The 23,752-nt window shown below is 40.9% G+C and overlaps 1 protein-coding gene across 4 annotated transcripts in view; it reads right to left on the reverse strand.

Annotated features, from left to right (window-relative positions):
- Nucleotides 1–23,752, reverse strand: part of SH3KBP1 (SH3 domain containing kinase binding protein 1) — a 139,078-nt gene that overhangs the window by 72,113 nt on the left and 43,213 nt on the right. For all 4 annotated transcript variants that reach the window (XM_035116820.3, XM_035116819.3, XM_088667790.1 and 1 more), the window contains exon 3: nt 10,024–10,147. In XM_035116820.3, coding sequence (XP_034972711.3) covers nt 10,024–10,147 — 124 coding nt within the window. The remainder of the gene's footprint in view (nt 1–10,023; nt 10,148–23,752) is intronic.

Here is a 23,752-nt window from a genome sequence, read left to right on the forward strand (position 1 = left end):
CAGTAATTGAGAACTCAACCAATTGTGGCACTTGGATAGCCAATAGAAAAACTTCAGCTCTTACAAGCTTGTCATGGGCAGACCAGTTAGGAAGCTTTATTATCAAGAACTTTATTATCTCCCTCAAACAAGAAAATAACAGCAACCTTCCAACTTTACCCAGACACAACTAAGTCTAGTGCTACCCGAGGACATAACTATATACAGCTGAACCTTGGTTTTCAAACAGAATGCGTTCCGGAAGTCGATTTGACTTCCGAAATGTTTGGAAACAAAGGCACAGCTTCTGATTGGCTGCAGGAGCGTCAATCAGAAGTTGTGGAAGCCACACCGGACATTCGGCTTCTGAGGCAAAGTTCACAAACCGGAACACCTACTTCCGGGTTTGCGATGTTCGAGTTCCAACTGGTTCGTGAACTAAGCTGTTCGAAAACCAAGGTACGACTGTAATGAGACTGTCCTCACATAGCTATATATTTTTTTACAACTCTTATTATTCAGTTGAGGCAAGACAAAAGTTGGGCCTATGGGCAGATGTCCTTCAAGTCCAATCCTCCCTCTTTGATGGCAGACTAAAAGTTGAAAAGACCAAAAACCAAACATGCTTCAAAACCTATTTACTCCTCAGAGGCCATGTGAGGAGGTGCAACAAAGCCCTGCCTTTTGTGATGACTGGGAGGAAGGTTTTGCTAAAATTGGGAAGGAACACAGTATTGGGGCTTACAGCCTCACTTCCCCCTACCCCCTATTGCAATGTTTGAATATTTTCATGTAGGAGTAAAAACTGCTGAGACGCTCAATTAATGTAAACCAAATACCGGTACTATACAATGAAGCAAGCGACCCTACTAACAGGATAGGATCTAAAGAGGGTATATGTCTGTAGGGTGCCTACAGAAGCCACCCAATCTTAAACAACTCCTTACCCACAATAATACAACCACCAGACTTAACATGGACACTAGTACCAAAGCCTGCAATAAACCCAGATGCCAACTTTGCTGCCACATACACCCGGACAACACCATTACTGGTCCCAACAACATCCAACATACCATCTCAATACTATTTAATTGCTCATCTTCTAACATTGTGTATGCCATCAAATGCCAACAGTGCCCTTCAGCTCTCTATACTGGACAAACAAGCCAAACCCTAGGCCAAAGGATAAATGGACATAAATCTGACATCAGGAATCACAAGACAGAGAAACCAGTAGGAGAACACTTCCAGGACATTCTATACAAGATCTCAAAGTAGCTGTCTTATTACAAAAGAATTTCAGAAATAGACTGGAAAGAGAAGTTGCTGAACTACAACTTATTACCAAGCTTAAAACCATGGAGAGACCAGGTCTGAATAAAGACATTGGATTCTTATCTCATTATACATGATAAAGCTATCTTTAGCCATCTCACCCCTTGCTTTTTCCTGTATGACCAATTGCAGTCATTAACAGTCGTCAACAGCTATCAGTCAATCAATCACCCATTCCCACCACCCTCCCTACCCTCTCACTATATATAAGCATCTGGCAACTTCTGTTTCAGTGTATCTGAAGAAGCGTGCATGTACACGAAAGCTCATAACAATGACAAACTTAGTTGGTCTCTAAGGTGCTGCTGGAAGGATTTTTTTTATTTTGTTTCGCCTACTAACCTTATCATTAAAGCAATGGAACATAAAGAAAGAACGATGTCATGGCCAAGAGCTAAGAAATCTTAAAATACAGTAGTTCCATCACAAAAGAATTCTAGACTATTTGAGTTGCAGCTTTGCATATCACAGGGCAAAATAGCTTTTGAAACTGAGGGATTACAAGGACAATTAATAGTTTGCTGTTCAAAATCAATATGTTCCTTGGGCATGCATATACCCTCTTTAGATCCTATCCAGTATCTGCAGATATAAGGAGTATCTATAAGATGACCTATAGAATTAAGAGTCAGGAGAAAGGCATTTTATTGTATAACTAAACTACATTTGTAGCCTACAGACGTGCTAGTTTAATGCCATTCGCTTCAGTTAGCACATACTCCCACATGAACAATAAAATTCTCATTAGATTACCAAGCACCTAAGTGATTCTGAACTGCTTAAATAAAATATTCTCTTTAGTACTGCGGGGGTGGGCAGAGAAAACCCCCCCCCCCACGCCCTTACCCCTTACTCAATGAACTAAGAATATGGTTAAATACTTAATTAAAAGTTAACCCAGTATCACTTAAACAGATCAACAGAATATCTTTTTTTAGTTGTGCAAGGGATGTAAATAAATGAAAGCCTGTTATTAGTATATTTTTAAAAATCTCAAAAACCTTTTCAGTTCAAGACTGTAGACTATTTCATAGGGATACAATAGCAAGTTATTTATATTGCCTTCAGCCTTAGCAACACATAACAAGCAGTTGTTCAACGGCTCATTTTTTTAAGGAACAGCCGATTTATCTCAAATGGATGGATTTTGAGAGAGCATCTGACTGATATCTAAATACAAAACTGAGTATCTTTATATGCATTCTAATCATCAAAGAAAATACAGGCACTGACCAATTAATGGGCTTCCGAAAGATGCATATGTGTGCCGAACCCAGAGGTGAATGAAAATGTCATTACAAAAAGGGCAATATATCTAATAGAATATATCCAGCTCAGACTCCATTAATTTTTGGAATTAAAAAGTTAATGATAATAATTATCTATCTATCTATCTATCTATCTCCCCTTAGGATTCTTTTCCTTTAATAAAAGTGAGCAATTCTTAACTTTTTCTGTTTAACAGTATAAAGTAAGATATTGAATAGAAATACTGGACAAAAGTATGTAATAATAATAATAATAATAATAATAATAATAATAATTTATTATTTATACCCCGCCCATCTGGCCGGGTTCCCCCAGCCACTCTGGGCGGCTTCCAAAAAAACAGAAATTCTAAAATACAGAAATCCATCAAACATTAAAAGCTTCCCTAAACAGGGCTGCCTTGAGATGCCTTCTAAAGGTCTGGTAATTGTTCTCTTTGACCTCTAGTGGGAGGGCATTCCACAGGGTGGGTGCCACTACCGAGAAGGCCCTCTGCCTGTAATTTATGAACATATTTTTTGTTTTGTTTTAAAGAATGAATTCTAAAAACAAAGCATTCCAAAACGAATTGTTCTTCATTTGTTCAACAAATTGCTTTTCAATCATGCATTTCATTATTTGTTTCCCATGATACTCATGAATCTTTAGGGGCCTCTAACAAGAGGAGAAAAATGCATTCTTTGGGATGTAGCCAACTAAGTTATATTCAAAGTAGACCCATGCAACTTAATGCACCTTAGTAATTTATTTTTCCCCTAAAATATATATATGAAGGTGTTATCCGTAAAGAACAAAGCACAGAACAGACAAGCTATCTGCGCAAATACATACATAAGCAGAGTACTGCATTGTATTTGGCATCAAGATAAATGAATCATTATGACACAACAGTGGGCTTTGTAAACCAATCTAGCAGTGATTTCAATTTATTTATAGGGAAGTTTTTAATGTTTGATGTTTCGTTGCTTTATCATTATCACCACCACCACCACCACCATTATATTAATATTAAAATTCTGTTGGGAGCTGTTAGCTACTGAGAGCGGGGGGGGGGGGGAAAGAGACATACTATACAGAGTTGAGCAGCGTTATTGAATGTCTGCCACTTAAAATTAACCATGAGGGAAGCAAATGGTTATGGAATACCTCAGGGCCATTCAGAAAAGAGGCTATCCCTAAAAAAAAAAAAGAGGTGTGGGATTACTGCATTGTCACCTTTTATCCAAACAAGCTGCTTGGTGTAACATGCTGTATCATACACTAACACAGCAAAATGTGCACATCCTGAACTTAGATCACTCGCGTGCATTTAAATCTAGAGCAAGTTTCCAAGTCCCAAATCCTGGGAGTCTCATTCATGGTTAAACTAGCTTGTACTTCAGAACAGAGGACGATAACCGTTACAACCAGTGTTCCCCCCAGGGGGTACACAGTACCGGCACCTGTTGTTGTAGTAGTAGTAGTAGTACTAGTAAAGTGTGGCACTTACTGTACCAACTTCAGGGTGAGTACCAGCATGTATTTTTATAGATAAAAATCACTTGTTACAACTATTGTTCATAGAAAAGGAACAGCTTATCAGGAGCTGGAATCAAAACATTTGCACAATAATACAGTCATACCTCGGTTTAAGTACACCTCGGTTTGAGTACTTTCAGTTTAAGTACTCCGCGGACCCGTCTGGAACGGATTAATCCACTTTCCATTACTTTCAATGGGAAAGTTCGCTTCAGGTTAAGTACAGACTTCCGGAACCAATTGTGTACTTAAACCGAGGTACCACTGTACCGTATATGATCATACACTCAAGCTGGTTCAGAGAAAATGCTAAGCCAAACTATGGCTTAATATGAATGTGTGAGCATGAAGGGCCCAGACAGGTTGACATAGCCCCTGTTCACATCTTACCACAAATGCAAACTTTTCCAGTAAAAAGACATTTGGCCTTGCTGTTCTAACCTGAATTCTCCAAGCTGCTCACTATACAGAAGATAGAACAGAAAATTACTGTTCTAATTACAGTCATACCTCGGTTTAAGTACGCCTCGGTTTGAGTATTTTCAGTTTAAGTACACCGCGGACCTGTCTGGAACGGATTAATCCACTTTCCATTACTTTCAATGGGAAAGTTCGCTTCAGGTTAAGTACGCTTCAGGTTAAGTACAGACTTCCGGAACCAATTGTGTTTGTAAACCGAGGTACCACTGTAGTGTACATGGTCTACCACAAGGGGGCAGCCACTTTAAAGGAGGAGGCGACATGACAATCCCCTAGCTCAGAGTTAGGATCAGTTTCACAGCTTCTTAGATGCACAGGCAAAAAGGGAGGAAAGCATATGTTGGAATTAGGTGTATAGCAATTTTGCAGAAGGAGCCCAAGGGAAAAATAGTGGCTCCATCATAATTATTAAAAAAAAATACTGTATTGGTAGGCTGGATGCCATAAACCTGTACATTCCATTTTCTGAATAAATACAAATTTTTATTGTAAGTACATATGATCAAATATATTACATGACTGAACACAATGCATTTGCCATCGATGGAGAAATCACCAATTGCTTCATGGGTTAGAAGCACAGCATAATTTGGCTGTAGTGAAGACAGAAAACCAATTAAGAGTCACTTATTTTATTATTTTAAAAGGCTAAACCATTTGCTCTCTCTCTCTCTCTCTCTCTCTCTCTCTCTCTCTCTCATTTAGATTGTGGACTTCATTTAAATGCTTTCAGAAACAAACACCCAGGATTTTTATAATGCATGCTAGAAATATGGGTTTAGGATTTTTAAAAAGTCAAACAACAAAAGCCCAAATCTAAAGAATATACAGGAATGTAACGGAAATGTCTCCATTTCTTTGGAGCCTATCTATAATGGTTGTTTTCTCTCCTTTGGCTATAAACGGTTTCCTGTGTGTGTGCATTTATTGCCTCAGTTGGTTCTCTCTAACAAGCACCTTCCAGTCCACTGTCCCTCTCCACTGTAAACTACCGGTACATGGCTGGCTGCTCCATGATGGGCTGTTGGATTGACCTTTAGTTTCTTAGGCCAGTATGCATCTAAACAGTTCTGATAGCCCAAGCTAATTTTTCCTGCTCCCTCTCCTCTCCCCACATGCCACCTAAATGCTCCCCAGAACATGCTATGGGGATGCACAGGGAGAGGAGGGGGAAGTTCTGTTGCCACAGACAAAAGTGCTTGAGCTGGAGGAACTTCTCGGCTGGATACCACCCTTGGTGTCCTGACACAGGCATATCAAGTTTAATCTCATCTCTCATGCAGCATTCACACTGGCCACAAGTCTGGTAACGGAAAGTGATACGCTTCTCCTTAGCATAGTTTCCTCATTGCAACTCATTACAGGAACAGAATGTAACTTGCCGACTCTACAAAGAAGAGATTGCTGATCTGTGTCTCTGGCTCTCATTCTCATCGCCATCATTTTTATTTCTATAAATTACAATACAGGCAGAGCAGAGGCTCCAGGGTACTGTTGCCAGTGGCCTACCCTCAGGTTTAAAAAAGGAAATGAAATTCCTAAAACTTTTCAAGCTCCTCTCTCTGTGTTCATCATTGAAACAGTTCAACAGAAATCAAGCCAAAGAATCATGGCCATATCAGGAGTGTAGCATCCTTTAAATTCCTCCAAGAATGAAAAGACCTGTAAATGACCCAGCTGCTCCTTCAGCCTGAAGATCAATAAAAATGAAAAAGAAGACCAGAGCTACCAGCTTTACATTAATTTGAATACAGACGAGAGATAAGTGGGACATCATTTTGAGTCTTATCTGCTGGACTCTAGAGAGGTGATTAAGGTCAGAGAATGTCCTATATATTTTCTACTAATAAATGATGCAAAGAGGAAGCTGAAGGCCAAGATAGGAAGAGGTGGTAAGGGAACATCCAGCTACTGTACTTTGCATAAATTCAAATCTCCAGGGCCTGATGAACTTGATGGATCAGGGAAATGCTGAGGGACGTAGTGTATCTTGATTTCAGTAAGGCTTTTGACAAAGTTCCCCATGATATTCTTGCAGAGAAGCTGGCAAATGTAGACTGGACAAGATAAGTGTTAGGTGGATTTGAAGTTGGTTGACTTGCCAAACCCAAATAGTGCTCACTAATGCTCCCTCGTCATTATGGGAAAAAGTGACAAGTAGGGTGCTGTAGAGTTTTGTCCCGGGCCCGTTGTTCTTCAACATCTTTATAAACAACTTGGATTAAAGAATGGAGAGTATGCTCATCAAATCTGCAGATGATACCAAACTGGGAGGGGTGGCCAATGCCACTAAAGACAGAATCAGGATTCAAGTTTACTTTAACAGACTGGAGAACTGGGCAAAAACCAACAAAATGAATTACAATGGGGACAATTGTAAGTGTCAGAGGGGAACGGGGGGGGGGGGAGAGAAGAGGAGGTTAGGCCCAAGGAGGAGGGAGATTATGAGAGGAGAGCTGTCGGGAGTACGCCTAGAGGCTAGAGAACCAAGAAGTTCACAGGAGCAGCAAACTCAGAATGGGGGGGGAGGGGTTTACCCCAGCTCTCAGGAGACATGCAGAAAAGAGGAGGGCTGAAAGGCAAGGTGGGAGACTCCCTCACGAACCACTGGAGGGGCAAGCGCAGGCCTCAGCAGAGATATGAACTGAGTGACTCTGATGGATGATTATTACGTGCTAATGACCTGTTGTAAATACTGTAAATAAAGTCCATAAAAATGTCCGGAGGCTCTCATGGTGATTGTTGTGAAGAGAGGAAGCCCCATCAGCCCTGACAGTAAGGTTCTACACTTAGGCAGGAAGAACCAGCTGCACAAATAAGATAGGGGACACCTGGCTTACCAGCAGTACATAAGAAACAGACCTAGGGGTCTTACTAGACCACAAGATTAACATGAGTCAACAGTGTGATGCTGCAACAGAAGTATAGTGTCCCAAGCAAACTTCCATATGCAGCTGGCACAGACCAGAAATGGGAATGATGAGTCAATCCTTAAAACAGTCTGGGTCCAAACTATCAGGACCCATGCTGAAGTTGCAAGGAGTCAGGAGGCTTGACCCATCATTTTTTAAAAGCACCTTTGATACCATGCTACATTTCATTTCCTGATTATTTTTCTACCTTATACAAGTCTTAGTACAATGATTTGGTAAAGTCAATTTTCTTGTTTATCCAGCTTTCATTTGCTTTCTGGCATACTGTGACATTTAAAAATCTCTTACATAAAAGTGAACTTGCAGGCGACATTAAAAATTAAATGGTTAGTACAAGCCCAGGCATACTGAAAAACTATTAAAAATTGCAAGGATTTAAAAGGTGTAACAGGATGTACTTCCTTTCCATTTTAGTGCCCCAGATAACAGAGGCCCAGCTGCCACAGACCATATGGAGTCTTCTATTACTTGCACAAGCACAACCCAAAAAACCCAATGCCAAGTCTTTTAGAACACCGAAAAGGATAATGCAAAAATTCCACAGGCAATTTTTTTGGTTTTCAGGGCCTATATTCTAGTACATCTTCATCAAACACCTCATACCACAACTTTGAATTTAATGGCTTATTTTTTGTTTGTTTTATTTCCCCCCAACATGATTCTCCTACGTGAAACCTTACATAAGTAACTAATAGGACTTCTAAGTGCTGTCTTGTTCTTTCTAATCTGCCATAGATCATCTACTTATCTGCAATACTTTATGGATTTTATCACCTTGTCTAAGATATCAGCAAATTTTGCATGATGGTTCCTTTTATTATTATATTTATTATTTATACCCTGCCCATCTGGCTGGGTTTCCCCGGCTACTCTGGGCAGCTTCCAACAAATACCAAAATACATTAAAATATCACAGATTAAAAACCTTTAGGTGTTTTCTAAATGTCAGGTAGCTGTTTATCTCCTTGACCTCCGATGGGTTTCCTGAGTTTTACGATCAGGTTTTCATCTAAGTTGGGATACAACTGGATGCCATTTTGAATCAAGATGGTGGACTGAACCTTTCTGATTGCATTGATCCTTAGAATTCCTGAGCAATGCCGGGTATGATGCTGCTAGTTGCTTATATAGTATAGGATGATTGTTGGTTTCACAGACTGCCTGGATTCAGTCCTTTGGGTTCAGTTTATTTGATTGGCGGCTCAATAGCCTAATTCTGGCTTCTGGTAAGTTTTTTTTCTGAGCTTCCAGTACGATTTTGACACAAACAGGCAGCTTGTGCCATGAATAGCACATTTCAAAGTTTCATAGTCACCAAGGACTTGGCTTTGAGATAAGAAACAAAAGCTGGTAAGCCTCCAAGGTAACGAAAATACAACATTTGTTCTTGAAATAAAAATCCTTGAATGATTCCACACACTCTGGAGAGCATAACTAGCAAGGCAACCCACTGACACAACTATGTCAAAATTGCATGTTTTCTTTCAGGCAATCAAAACATATTCTATTTAGCAGGATCAAGTTCATAAGCTATTGCATAGACCTAACCATATTCGAGAATATCCTGTTTATTTCATCATACTACGATGCAAGAAAAGGAAGGGGGAAACTGGTATTTCATGAGGCCCATTGCAAGGAAGTACTGAGATAATAAACTCAGCATGTTTCCAAAACAGATAAATATATATGGATAATATATGTGGGTAATGTAAAATTTATATAACCAGCATTGCCTACTTTGCACAATTAACTACCGAAGCATTTACCATACTTTTCTAGGTAGCTATAAACAGTCACTTGCCAATTATGAACTTAGTATGGGGTGGGAAGTTGATTATCTGCGGGTATTTGAGCTGTTCTGTCCAAAAGAGCTGTTTTAGAAATTAAAATAAAATAAAATACTGCAAATGTGCCTTCAGCAACAACCGATGGAGAAAGGAACACTGCATCCTTTGAGCTGACAGAAACAACACACATAAAGAAACCTGGCCACACAATGTGCTTCTGTACATCCACAGTCGGATAGCACACACTTTTATATTGGATTTTCTTTCCTTATTGGATTATCTGCAAATTGGAAAAAGCTGAATTTAGGGTGGGGGGAGTGCAAGCTGCCACTTGGAGAAGGAAGATGGGTAGATACCATTAAAAGGAAATGAAAAGAAAGACACAAGTAGCTTCAGAAGGACACGAAACTCTGCTGACAAGGCCTATGTTGCCATAAATCTACCTATAACTGGCTGCTCCTTGTTAAAGTAATTGCACTCAATAATGAAGCACTTTGGTTAAACAGACACAAGTGATTCTGTTCTTGATAAGAGAGTGGTATCCTCAGATGGGAAGACACAGTGACTGAATGTATGAATTGGCTTTCATAAACCTCTTTGCCCATTTGAGAACTTTTTCCACCCTTAATGGGTATATACATTTGTCCAGTGTATAATTTTATGGTTGGAAACATTCCAAAGAGAGTTCATCCTGGAGCTTTTAATTCAAAATATATTACCTTTTTTGGAGGCTCTAATAATTGTCTCAGACAACAGTAACGAACTTCCATTGGAAACATCATGTATAGATTTTTCTGGTGCTTTGATGACAGGGCCTTCCTTCTTTGCTTCTTTTTTTATTTCCTGTATAAGAAACAGAAACAAAGAAAGAAAGAGGGAAGAACTATTTAGAATGTTTAGAATGCAGCCTTCAGTACAGTAGGTATGAACTCTGAACCTCAGCCCCAGAGCATTACAAAACAAAGCAATGGCAGACTAAAAGTAACACAAGTTAACAGCAATATAAGTTAAACTCCAACCCAAATTAGTTTAACAGAAATAGTTTAATTTAAAATGCTGGGGGTTTTTTCATTTAAAAAGCATTTCCTTTTTAAAAAGGAAAAGAGAGTTCCTTTTTCAACAAATAATAAAAAGAAACGTTAAAATGCAATAAAGCAAGGTGAAAAGCATTTATGCAAATATTAATAAAATTATGTAAAATCTAAATGATGAGTAACTGCAAGTAATACATGACAAAACAGAAAGAGAGCAGATTAGGGAAGGCTGTATTGTCCCATGGACCACTGATAATCAAACTTACACAGCCCAGTTTTAAAAAAATTGTAGAAGCACCCAAAACAAACAGAAAGTTGCCTTTGCAATGAAACTTAACAACTTCAAGGTTCAAAGTCTGTCTGCACATTTACTACTGGTCAGGGATACCTTTACCTTTACTTTATGCCAGAAATGGTCTTATAAAAGCTGGAACAATTCAACTTGGGGAAAGATTTATGTTTGTGTGTTATAACTAAAAAAAACCAAACCTGTTCCTGATTGGCAGGCAGAAGCAGGGGCGTAGCCAGGATAAAAATCAGGGGGGGCAAGGGGCGGGGCCACAGCGGGGCAAGGAAAGCTCCCTTCTCCCTTGCCAGCTTTCCCTCCTCCCCCTCCGCGATCGGCAGGCGCGAGGGGGCGCCAGGATCAGCCCGATTTCGGGCTGCTCCGACTCCCTCCTCCGCCTCCGCAATCGGCAGGGGCGAGGGGGAGCCAGGATCAGCCCAAAATCGGGCTGCTCCGACTCCCACCCCCCCTCCGCGATCGGCAGGGGCGAGAGGGAGCCAGGACCAGCCCGAAATCGGGCTGCTCCGACTCCCTCCTCCCCCTCCGCGATCGGCAGGGGCGAGGGGGAGCCAGGATCAGCCCGAAATCGGGCTGCTCCGATCCCCTCCTCCCCCTCTGCAATCGCCGGGGCAGGTGGAGGGAAAGCCCCAGAGCCGCGCAAAGCGGTTGTCTGGCTTTCCCCCCGCCCGCTCCACAGCCAGCCAGGGAGAAGGGAGACGGCACCGGGCGGGCAGCGGGGCAGGATGGCCAGCAGCCCTGCTTCTAGGGGGGGCAATTGCCCCCTCCTGCCCCCCCTGCCTATGCCCATGGGCAGAAGGTGTAGAAGCACATGAATAAACTGTGGAAATTTTCTTAAAATATTTCTACCCTGTTCAAGGCCACCCTTCATTGACTTATTTGTACCCTCAAATTGTGTCCCACCTTGCAAAGCTATGACTGCAGCTAAATTAGACTTTTCCTGTTCATGTTAATTTCCTGGTATACCTCCGGTTGGTTATGCAATACACTATAAATGAAAGCAATGGAACATGCCAGGCCATCAAGAATCTGAAACTTCTCTGTTAGTAGATTCTGAACAGATTATAGATTGTGAGCAATGAACATGAAGTTTAATGTTCTACTTAAGAGTACTATTCCTAAAACTTTACTTGCCTTTGACACTGAAAGCTCCAAAATAACAAAACGGATTGTCTTTTGAAGAATATTTTTATTATAGCCTTGACCTATGATACAGGTAGGTAGCCGGGTTGGTCTGACGCAGTCAAAACAAAATAAAAAAATCCTTCCAGATATCTGAAGAAGTGTGCATGCACACGAAAGCTCATACCTATGACAAACTTAGTTGGTCTCTAAGGTGCTACTGGAAGGATTTTTTTTATTTTGTTTTGACCTATGATGCAACACTTACCGCTCTGAAGGCAGAAATAAGAGACCTCAATAAACAGAGCTCTAAAATCCGTGCCAATGGACTCTTGGTCAATGGAAAATAGTATTTTCCTAAGAGCACATACCGGTAGCAATTCTGTGGACAAGGCAAAGGCCTTTCTCCAACAATACTTAAGTTTTTCATGGAGATATTTTCAGCTAGAAAAAACCCTCAAAACTGTACAGGGTAGTCTAAATGTGAAAGCTAGGTTCCTAAATTATCCCTATCTCCAAAATTCCGACAAACTGACCTGAAATCTCCAAATTTAACAAGTTCTAGGTATGTACATAGTACAGGTTCGAAATTTCAGAAGTGTAATCTTGAAGTTTAATGAGTAATGAATTAATTTTATAGATTTATCTAAACTGCTTGACAATGGTAAATGGTAAACTAACCTCTTCTGAAAGTGGTAGATAGCTTACAGGGTGGGGTAAACAAGAGAACACTAGCATTTTTGTTAAATAATCATTTCTAACAATCATGGATTGTTTTCAGAATTTATTTACAACATTCAAAAGCAGAATACCTATTTTTAGCTACTGTGTCTAAAGACGCAACTGCGTCTAAAGACACAACTTCCCTTCTATCAAAATATTTCCTCTTCTTCAGACTGGAAACTCAGCACCCTGATGATCAAATTACAGTAATCCGCTATAGAGGAAAAGCAAAAACAAAAAAACAAACTCAACAACCATTAATAAGGAAATAACTTGGGGGGGGGATTCAGAGTAGTTACCTTAAAACCTTAAACCAAACCGTCACCATGTTGTTTTCTTTTCTGATCTTTGTCTAAATGTTCTGTTAGTCTTGTGCAGATTATTAATCGATTATTCCCAACATCAGTTCAAAATTTGTATTCATATCTTTCGCACATACGTACATAAATAAAGGGTTTTTTTCTTACAGCAAATTCACACTATGATTTTTGCACAGTAAAAATCCAGAAAACTTTGCAGACTATTATCAATGCTGTGATAGGCTTTTTACACAAGTAGAGGCTTATATATTATGGGATTGACACCCATAATGGTTAGCTCAGTGCAAAGTAATAAGGTAAACAACAACTTAGAAATCCCAATTCCCACCAAATATCAAAGCCAAAGAGGATACACATATTATTAATAAATCAGAATGAGCTTCTAAAGAGAGGACAACATTTGCGCCTCCTCATCTGCCACAGGGACCGAGGAGACAGTGCGCCAGGCATGAGTTTTAGGGCCACCGGTATAGTGCCCAGCTACTCACACACAATCTACTCATGAAGAAATGGAAGCTCATGTAATTACCTACCCTGGCTAGGTACTAGAAAGGGGTGAAGGGTTGAGCTCCTATGTTCTGAAAGCTCCCTAGAAGATCTGTGCTCAACCTTTTCTGAACCAGATAATGGGGCACTTTAACAGATCTGTTCAGATGTGCCAGTTTTTTCAATGATTTTGGTTAAAACAATTCGGGGGGGGGATATTGACAATTCTAGTCATATTCAACACAAATGATTTCTATGTTACAGGAGAACTACTGTGTCTCTAAAGCTTTCAAACTAAATTCAGGCTTGGTGACATCACTAGGCCCAATACCAAGTAAACCCAAAAGACACTCTTCTCCAGCCCATAAGGCAGGCACCCCCAAACTACAATTCTCATCATCCCTGACCACTGATCCTGTTAGCTAGGGATCATGGGAGTTGTAGGCCAAAACATCTGGAGGGCCACAGTTTGGGGATGCCTGCCATAAGGGAAGTCATTTCACATAGGAGCCAGGCTTAACATAGTTCTATTGTAAGAGAGCCACAGAAATCTGGGATACATTCAGCTTTCATTATCAGCATCTCACTCATGTAGAATAAAGCATCATGAAATCTCATGAAGGACATGATATAAACAAGCTTGACTATAGGATAATGTGACATTTAATGATGTGTTGCATTGCTTTTGTCAGAGTGAATGAAGATTTCTGGTTATTTTATCATCATTCCTGCTTAAACAAGGGAGGTGGGAGCTATAAACATTTGGGTAGCAGAACAGCAACTCAAATGGAAATATGCAGTCCTTTGGAACAAATCCACAAGTTAAATTAATGTGAATAATTTATAGAATTACTGCAAGCTCTGGAAGCTCCTACACTGCATTTTACTACACTGTAATGACATAGCAGCTAATGGAGGGTAAGGAGAAAAGCAAAAATGAAAGAGCTGGTGTGTTACCGTATGTTCTCAATGTGAATCTAGTAGGACATCAAGGGTTCTGGCGAACAGCAGACACCAGTAAAGGTAAAGGTAGAGGCCTACATGCTATTGTTATTCCAAACGGAAATTGTTCCCTTTCACATATTGCCAGTTTAGCAGCTCAGGTAAAAATTGGTTCAAACCTCTCAAAGAATTGAGCTCTGAATGCACTGGGTAAGATGGTGATTGAATGGGGCAGACAGAATTACTTTCTTTGAGCATGCTCCATAGCACCATTGAATCACCTATAGTGCACTTCAATGAAAAATGAATTTAGTCCTGGACACTATTCTCACTAAATCGCATTAGGACCACAGATTTAAAGGTATAGAATAGGTATGAACAACCTACAGCCCTAGGACTGCATGGGACCATTAGCAAAATAATAATTAAAAAAAAACCCTCTGCAAGCCATTAGTTCAAGAATAGCAATGTACCTGCTTCACTCACATAAAACAACAAGGAAGTGGCAGAGAGGGAGGGGAATGGACCCTGCTCACCTTTGGCTCTGGCTCCATCCACTACCCTTGAAGGAATGTGGCCTTCTACACAAATAATCTGTACTGGGGTTGGCAAATTTATGGAATCAGCAGACAATACTTCTGAATTACATTTTAAATTGAAGCAAGCTGATATACTCTCTCTCATTACTGCTAAATGTTCTGTAAGATCTTCCTAACTTCTTCATCTATGTCATACACAAACAATGTTTTTCATGTGATCTTTTCCGCTTCAGGCACTGTGGTGTCTCTCCACAAAGTACAAGGTTTCTGTCCTTTCCTGTTAAAATACCTTCTTTCTTCCCATTTTACCCTTGAAACCATTGTTTCTAAACATTACTGTGTATTTCATTTTCCCCTTTAGAAGTTCTCTATAATAATCCTACCCTGATGTATACTTTTCTTCACCCTCCATAACTGCATCTTTTCAGAAATGATGCTTTCACAAACTGTCTCTGCAAGTGATCTGAGTGCTCTACAGTTCCAACTCACTTAACAAGCTTGCACAAATGAAGCCCCTACAATACAAGAATGCCAAATTCCTTTATCCCGAGTTTCTCCATATTCCAGAACAATCAGTCGCTCAGAACATAACAGATTTCACTTATTGTTATCAGAGATTTTAATATTTTTTTTTAAGTTTTCACTTGACAAATCTATTGTGATACAATCAAACTCTGTTCCCCTCCCAGGTCTATGCCAAACTCAGAAACAGAAGTACTGTATAGGTACCTGCAATTCTCTATTTAGAAGCTGTTTTGCAAAACCACTTTAGCTCTTTAGGAAACTTTCAGAATTCAGAGAATTATTTTTAGACATTTTTGTTGCAGCCATAGCACTTAACTTTCCAATTCAGAAAATGTCAACTGTTGCGGCTGTCGGGGAGAAAAAACAGAATAGAAACTAACAAATTAATAGTACCAAATGTGCAAAATGCAAAAGAGTCTGCTACCCATAGCCTGAGCTAAGAAATGCAGAAATGATAGTCTAGGATCAATGAATAGTCATACGTATACCTTAATAACAGACTTAATTGACTGATGTTTTAAAGCAAAAATGTAAAAACAAAAAACTACCTCACTGACCTGGAAACTGTATGCCGCTCCTCGGCCAATAACACGAGATGAGCGCCGCAACGACTGGACCTAATGGTCAGGAGTCCCTTTAGCTTTACCCCACTGACATGACTGAATTGAGAAATGGTGTGCAGTAGTGTGCTGGTATTCTTAGATTTATAGAGTTGAAAGGGTCCCTGCATATCTCATCCAATTATCTCATCCAATTCCCTGCAATGCAGGAATCTCAACTAAAAGCATCCAACCTCTGCTTCAAAACTTGAATAAGCCATGTATATTTCTTGACTCTGACAATATTCTTTAGCTACAATATGCAATCCTTCCCCAAGGTATGTGATAGTGGCATGTTATTTTAAGCCCTTATTTCTCTCTCACTATGTCCTAGTGACTAGGGTACAGTTAACTTCTTCAAATGGTTTAGATAATTACTTCAAGAAAACTGGTATCAAAGCAATCAAAGGTGTGTGGTGATCTAGCTGCGTCTAGATAATGGTGGGGTGAGCACAGCAATAATGAAAAACCACTTTTGCTAAATTTTGATAAAATGTTTTCCACAATTACAAGTTCTCCTATTTCAAAAGCGTATTCTTCAGAGTACTAGGCTACATAGGAAGATACGAAACTGGTTTTCAAAACAAGTTATGCAGTGCATTTGAACGAATAGCACCCTCCTCTTCCAGGACACCGCCCTTACGTTTACTTATCTTTTAGCTTTTCTCTGCTTATGCCTGGAAAAGAGGCCTATTGTATAAACATCCAACTTGCTGATTTCTTGCAGCAGATCTGTTTAATTTCAAATATTAACAAGAGGCACAGGTGAAGTATAGCACAGCACACATTATTTAGAAGTTCTACAACAGAGGCAGTCAGCGGAAGTTTACCCAAGTGCAGCTTCTCATTTTTTGTGTGCTCTGATCTAGACGCAAGGAGCCCACCAACTTTGAAGGGCTCACACACACATAAATAGCATTTTCCAACCCACTGTGTACCTCAGATGGAAAATTCACATCTGGTGAGAAGAAACTGTCTTGAGTGATATTAAAGAGCTTAGTACCCAATAGCCCACAAATGCAAAACTCTCCAATCCTTCTATTCCTAGCAACAGGAGCTTCCTATGTTCTACACTACACCTAACACAGCCAATATAAAATGTGGAACAGGAAAGTGTGGCTCAGTGTGCTATGTGGGGTTAAGTGTGGTGCTGTTGCTTAGGATGGGCTGCGAGAGATGTGGGTTCAGTTCCCAGGGTCTGCTGCACCCAAGGAGACAGGTTCACAAGAGTTCATGGTCCCACATGGTATTATACGAAGTTGGCAGGCAGGAAGCTGAGATGCTTGGACAATATGACCCTTGTGGTCCCTTCTAACTCAATGGTGGACACGGGGAGGGTGACTGCTGATACAACTACCAGCAGCTGTTTACAGCCAACCAACTGAACATGGGGGGGGGGGAAGAGTATGGATAGCTGAGTAAAGAGAACCGAGCAAAATAAAAGCTACCCAAAGGTCCAAACGAGGCAGACAGCTATCAGAATGAGCCTACAGGTTTGCTCCCTCTGCCTAGTAGGGTGTGTGTGTGTGTGTGTGTGTTCCCAATCTTTTCTCCTGAGTGTCCATCGCTAGGTAGCTATGGGATCACTTAGGCATTTGTACATGTGCAGTTCCACTTATCTGCAGCTCCATGGTGCATGTGGTTGGCAAGGGGAGAAAGGAGGGAATCTCGCTATACAGAAAGAAGATAAAAAGCTCTATGACACTCTTCTCATTTGTCTGCTCCTGTGGCTGTGCGGTTAGAGTATTCTCTGTAATAAGATAAGACCCAAGCCACACTTGCTGCTTCCTATTACAAACGTTCTTCTTTCCCACAGCGCAGCTATTAGTGTATTCCTGTTTTCATGTCACAATAGTTTGATGACACAGAGTACCCTACAGACTCGTGTGCCCTACCTCTCCTTCTGCTGCTCAACACACACATTTCCTGGTAAGAACTACAGTTACACCAGTTCAGATATGGTAAACCAAGGGTGGGTAGCCTTGGCCCTCCATGCCAGACACAGCTCACTGTGTACAGGTTTGCTGATCTAGCATCCATTCTCCTTTCTTCAAATGCTTCGCCCTTTGCTTCCATTTGCTAGGTTGTTCTCCTTCACACAGCTTTTGTCCCACAGTGGGGCTTGAAGCCTTCTCCTGGGGAGACCATGGGTTCGCTAAGCCTACCTTCTACTTTTTAGGTGTAGACCTGATTGCTGTGATTGGAGTGGCAGCGCATGGAACATGTTATTTGACACCTGCAGCCACCACATGTTGATTGGTGGTCTTTGCAGACAGCTAATATGAAAGTGTCTTTGGGAATGAGACTGGGCTCGTCCACACTTCTTCCACTCATTCTACTGTTTACTGCTGAATCAGAACAAACATCCACAGGGATTTCTGCAGATTGATGTTTGTTCTGATTCAGCGGTAAACAGCGGGTTTCGCTGGGGAAAGAGATGGGGCAAACGAATCTTGGGTTTGTGCCAACAAAGCACAGGGCAAGTGTGGATAAGGCCTGTGATTGGTGGGTGGCAATTGTACTGCTAGGCCTGCCACTGTTGTTGCTATGTTAGTTCTCCTTTCTACTGCTACTGGGTTTTTGGTTTTGTTTATATTTCTGCTGAGAGAGCATATCTATCAACTAGTTACATAGGGGAAACCTTCTAATACAGTACTTTCCATCTTAGCTGATTCACAGAATTGACATACCAGCACATTTTACTTTGCGGTTTACTATTACTTTATCCTACAGTTGCTTTTAGTAACATCTTATGGGAAAGCAGGCTATACTATTTTCAATAAAGCAATTTCTGTGGGGGGGGGAATGCTGGAAATTACATTAAACACAGATAAATACTAATCTAAAATTAGCACTACCAATCAGAAGTGCCGAGTTCCACCTGGCATTGCGGGGCTCAGTGTGTGTGTGTGTGTGTGTGTGTGTGTGACATTGGGGAGGCCTGGCGGGGCCCCTCAAGATTGGGGAGCTCAGTCCTGTCCCCATATACTGGGAGCCTATACTACCAGTGGACTACACAGCAAATTAAAGATTGCGGCCAAAATTCAAATAGCTACGTTTTTATAAACCAGTGTGTGTGAGAGAGAGTGGGGGAGGGAGAGGGGGGAGAGACTTTGAGTAGCAGATTACATGCTATTTTACTCAAAGTGTTTGTTAAATTCCCATAGTTTTAAAAGTATAATGCCACGCAGCATGTGAAGCTCTTGTTCAAAGGTCCTCAAAAGCATCATCTCTCTCTATAGGAGTAATTGAGCGGCTCTTTGAATTCTAGCCAATGTTATGATGTACCATGTCTGAAGCAGATTAAAACGAAGATGAGAAGGAAACAATGATTGATACTAGAGATCATTTGTAAGCATATGGGCAATCTGTAATACATTAGGTAGCATACCTACAATGAAACAGGCAACTTGGTAAGAGAAGGCAAGCCCAGGCCATCTTTGCACTGCAATTTCATGTAATCTCTAACCACAAGGTTTTTCAATCAAGGCATTCAAATTCATGAGTTCCAGTGCACAATTATAATCAAAAGCAAAAACCCACGCTGCAGCATTTCAGGTTTCCTTCTTTTATGCTGCATTTTCTTCTCCTTCCCCCAAACCCAAACACACTTATTAAAAATTCCCTCAGTGACAACACAATCCCCAACTCCTAAAACAGCATTTAGACAGATTATTCTACTTTCAGAGCATAAAGCTTTTAAAGGTTGTTTCAAACACACACACACACACACACACACACACACGATAGTTCCAACAGTTTACTGTTTTAGCTATATGGAGCTAACCATACAAAACATTCATTATTTGGTTAAAGCTGCAAGGGGGGGGGGAGGAACCACTGTACCTACATAAGTACATAAAAAACTGTGAAATCCTATTATATGCAAAATGCAGTAAGATCAGAGTCAGCTCCTGGGGGGTTTAAAGCCTCTTTTCAGATTTGTTTTTTTCAAAGGAAGTACGTACAAAAATCTATTTTTAGACCTACAGTGTATATGTTTACATGGTCTTCCCGACTAAAAAAACAACCATTCCTGCAAACACTCCTGAATCCTGTTTTTTTATCTGATCAGCACTGATTGCAACATTATTATTCAAATCATGCCCTACGTGAGCCATATGTGCTGTTTGACTTGAAAATTAGACAATAGAAGTAAGCACTACAGCTTGACAGACTAATGTCAGAAACGTTTATGTTAACTCTGCTTGTATGCCTCTTGACATTTTCTCAAACAGACATACTGAACAAGTTTTCTCGACTGCTCAGAATCCATATCCCAAGCTTGAAATTTGCCAGAACAGCAGTTGTTCTTCACTTAATTTGTCTCTGCTATTATTCTATCTAGCCTTTGCCAACAATTGTGCTGCTGCTGGCCTCTTTTGAAGTCCAAAGCATTTGATCTATATATTTTATGTACCGTATATACTCGAGTATAAGCAGACCCGAATATAAGCCAAGGCACCTAATTTTACCACAAAAAACTGGGAAAACTTATTGACTCGAGTATAAGCCTAGGGTGGGAAATGCAGCAGCATTTCAAAAATAAAAATAGATACCAATAAAATTACATTAATTGAGGCATTAGGAGGTTTAATGTTTTTGAATATTTATTTCAAAGAAAAACAGTAAACGAGCTCTGTAAGTGGAAAAGAGGGTCAACAAAAACAATATGGTATCAACAATAACTTTAAAAGCACAATAAAAAAATTCCTTCAGTAGCACCTTAAAGACCAACTAAGTTTTTATTTTGGTATGAGCTTTCGTGTGCATGCACATTTCTTCAGATACACTGAAATAGGAGTCCCCAGGCGCTTATGTAGAGAAGGGGTGGGGAGGGGGTGGGGAGGGGGTATCACTCAGAAGGGTGGTGGAAGTGGGTGATTGACTGACTGATAGCTGTTGATGACCGAAAACGACTGCAAATGGTTTTGCATGAAAAAGCAAGGGTTGAGACAATGAGATGGCTGAAGATCGCTTTATCATGTATAATGAGATAAGAATCCAGTGTCTCTGTTCAAACCAGGTCCCTCCATGGTTTTGAGCTTGGTGATAAGTTGTAATTCAGCAACTTCTCTTTCCAGTCTATTTCTGAAATTCTTTTGTAGTAAGACAGCTACTTTGAGATCTTGTATAGAATGTCCTGGGAGATTGAAGTGTTCTCCTACTGGTTTTTCTGTCTTCTGGTTCCTGATGTCAGATTTATGTCCATTTATCCTTTGGCGCAGGGTTTGGCCTGTTTGTCCAATATAGAGAGCTGAAGGGCACTGTTGGCATTTGATGGCATACACAATGTTAGAAGATGAGCAATTAAATAGTCCTGACATGGTATGTTGGATGTTGTTGGGGCCAGTAACGGTGTTGTCCGGGTGTATGTGACAGCAAAGTTGGCATCTGGGTTTATTGCAGGCTCTGGTACCAGTGTCCATGTTAAGTCTGGTGGTTGTATTATTGTGGGTGAGGAGTTGTTTAAGATTGGGTGGCTGTCTGTAGGCAATGAAAGGTCTTCCTCCCAGAGCTTGAGAAAGGGAGCTGTCATTGTCCAGGAGAGGCTGTAGATCTCTGATGATGCGTTGTACTGTTTTAACTTGGGAGCTGTATGTGATGACTAGTGGTGTTCTGTTATTTTCTTTTTTGGGTCTGTCTTGCAGCAGGTTCTCTCTAGGTATCAGTCTGGCTCTGTTGATCTGTTGTTTAACTTCATCAGGTGCTTTGCTGTAGATCTCTTAGGTGAAATTCTCTGTCTGTAGAGTTGGAACAGATGCGGTTGTAATGTAGGGCCTGGCTGTATACGATGGATTGTTTGGTATGTTTGGTATGGTAGCTAGAAGCACAAAAACCTTAGCTCAATCAGCAACCAAGCAACCAAGCTAAAACACTAAGAGTTTTGCCTCAAAGCGACTAAGAATTTAAATATATTTATAACCACATGGCAAATGTTTTACGATGCCTCTACACATTAGTAGTACTGTACAAGAGAAGGGAAAGAAAGGAGGAAAGAGGGTGATGGAGATGTAAACATTGTCTGATTCCTAAAAATCAGTGTTTTGGATGGGGTTTCCTCTCACCCCATTAAAAATAGAAGCCTGAAACAACTGGATGGAGCAAGTATAGCCTTTTGGGTATTGCGTGCCAAAGGTCAGGATCCAAATAGCTAGTTGTGGTGCAATCCAATGACTGTTTACTTGGCAGTAAGTCACATTCTGTTCATCTGTGCCTTATGCCTATGAAGAATGTTTAGGATTGCATCCCTAGGCTGAGTAAACATTGTACTACAGTATTGGGCTTTAAATCTTTATTTGTTTTTGCTCTGTTGAATTGGTAACTTGCTTCTTAAAAAACACAAACAACTTTGAACAGCTGCTCATTCCCCCCCCCCCCGCTGCCGCCAACAGCAGAAAAGGCGGAGGTGGAGGAAGGAGCATCCCAAAAGCAGCCATTTTGGGCTGCTCGTTCCTTCTCCCCCACCGCCGACAGCGACGAAGGAAGGAGCAGCCCGAAAGGGCTGCTTTTGAGCTACTCATTCCTCCTCCTCTGCCTTCGCCACTGTCCGCTCCTATGCCTGCTCTTGCGAGCAGCAGAGGCGGTGGCGGAGGGACGAGTGGCGAGAAAGGAGCCCTTTCTCACCGCTCGTGCATCTGCCGCTCGCATGAGCAGACATAGGAGCTGTGGTTTGGAGAGGTGCAGTGCAGCACCTCTCCCAACCGCAGCTCCTGTACCTGCCCTTGCGAGAGGCAGGCAGCAGCAATGGGACCAGTGGTGAGAAAGGAGCCCTTTCTCACCACTCATCCCTCCGCCGCTGCCCGCCTCACTCGAGTATAAGCCAAGGGGGGCTTTTTCAGCAAAAAAAAATGTGCTGAGAAAGTCGGCTTATATATATATACCGTACTTATATACACTACAGTGGTACCTCAACTTTCGAACGACTCGACAACTGAATTTTTCGACTTATGAATGGGGGTAATGGCTGCGCGCTTACGAATGTCTCGACATCTGGGGGGAAACTGCAGTGGTTTTAGACAGGGATTTTTCGACTTATGAATTTTTAGATAGGGTTGCTTCGACTTACAAATTTTTCTGTTTCCAATGCATTCCTATGGGAAATCACGTTTCCAATGGCGTTTTTCGACTTACAAAGGTGCCTTCGGAACAGATTAAATTCGTAAGTCAAGGCACCACTGTACTACCTTTATTCAGTTGGGTGTAAAGTAGTATACACTGGAATACTGGGTGTGCTCCTAACCAGCCAAAGACCTGCGTAACTTCAGCAAGGGAGTTATTGCATGTGCGTTCAAGACCACAGCAACACTTGCATGCTAATCATGCTCTCTGGGCTAGCAGTCCTTTTAAGAGGCATATTCTTGATTCACTTGGAAACCCCATCATTCACTTAGTCTTTATACATTCAGTGGAAGAGGAATATGAGTGAAGCCTTTAGAATCAAGTCTAATTAAGCACATCTTATTCATAAGTAGCTTGTGAAGAACTTGTACATCTGTGCATGCATCTGCACATGTGGCAGCCACAAGATATGAATAGATTTTATCCATTTTGAACTTACTCCTTTGAAGCTTTGCCCTCTCTACACACACACATACATCAACATATATATATATACACACACAGAGAGAGAGACACACATTCAGAAAATGGAATAAATACAGTAATGTTCAATTCTGTTTTTGTTTTTTTAATGAAACAATCCAGCATGGAACGACTTGTTTCTTCTGTGCTTTAGCTCAACCATTAGATAAGATTTTCTGCATAAAAAGAAATAACATTAAAGCTGAGCTATAGAGCATGGAAATGCTGCCTCACACTCTGTCTTTAATGCCACTCTAAAATGGCTCTTGA

The sequence above is a fragment of the Zootoca vivipara genome, chromosome 4 (genome assembly GCF_965207765.1).
Source record: "Zootoca vivipara chromosome 4, rZooViv2.hap1.1, whole genome shotgun sequence".
Taxonomy (NCBI): Eukaryota; Metazoa; Chordata; class Lepidosauria; order Squamata; family Lacertidae; genus Zootoca; species Zootoca vivipara.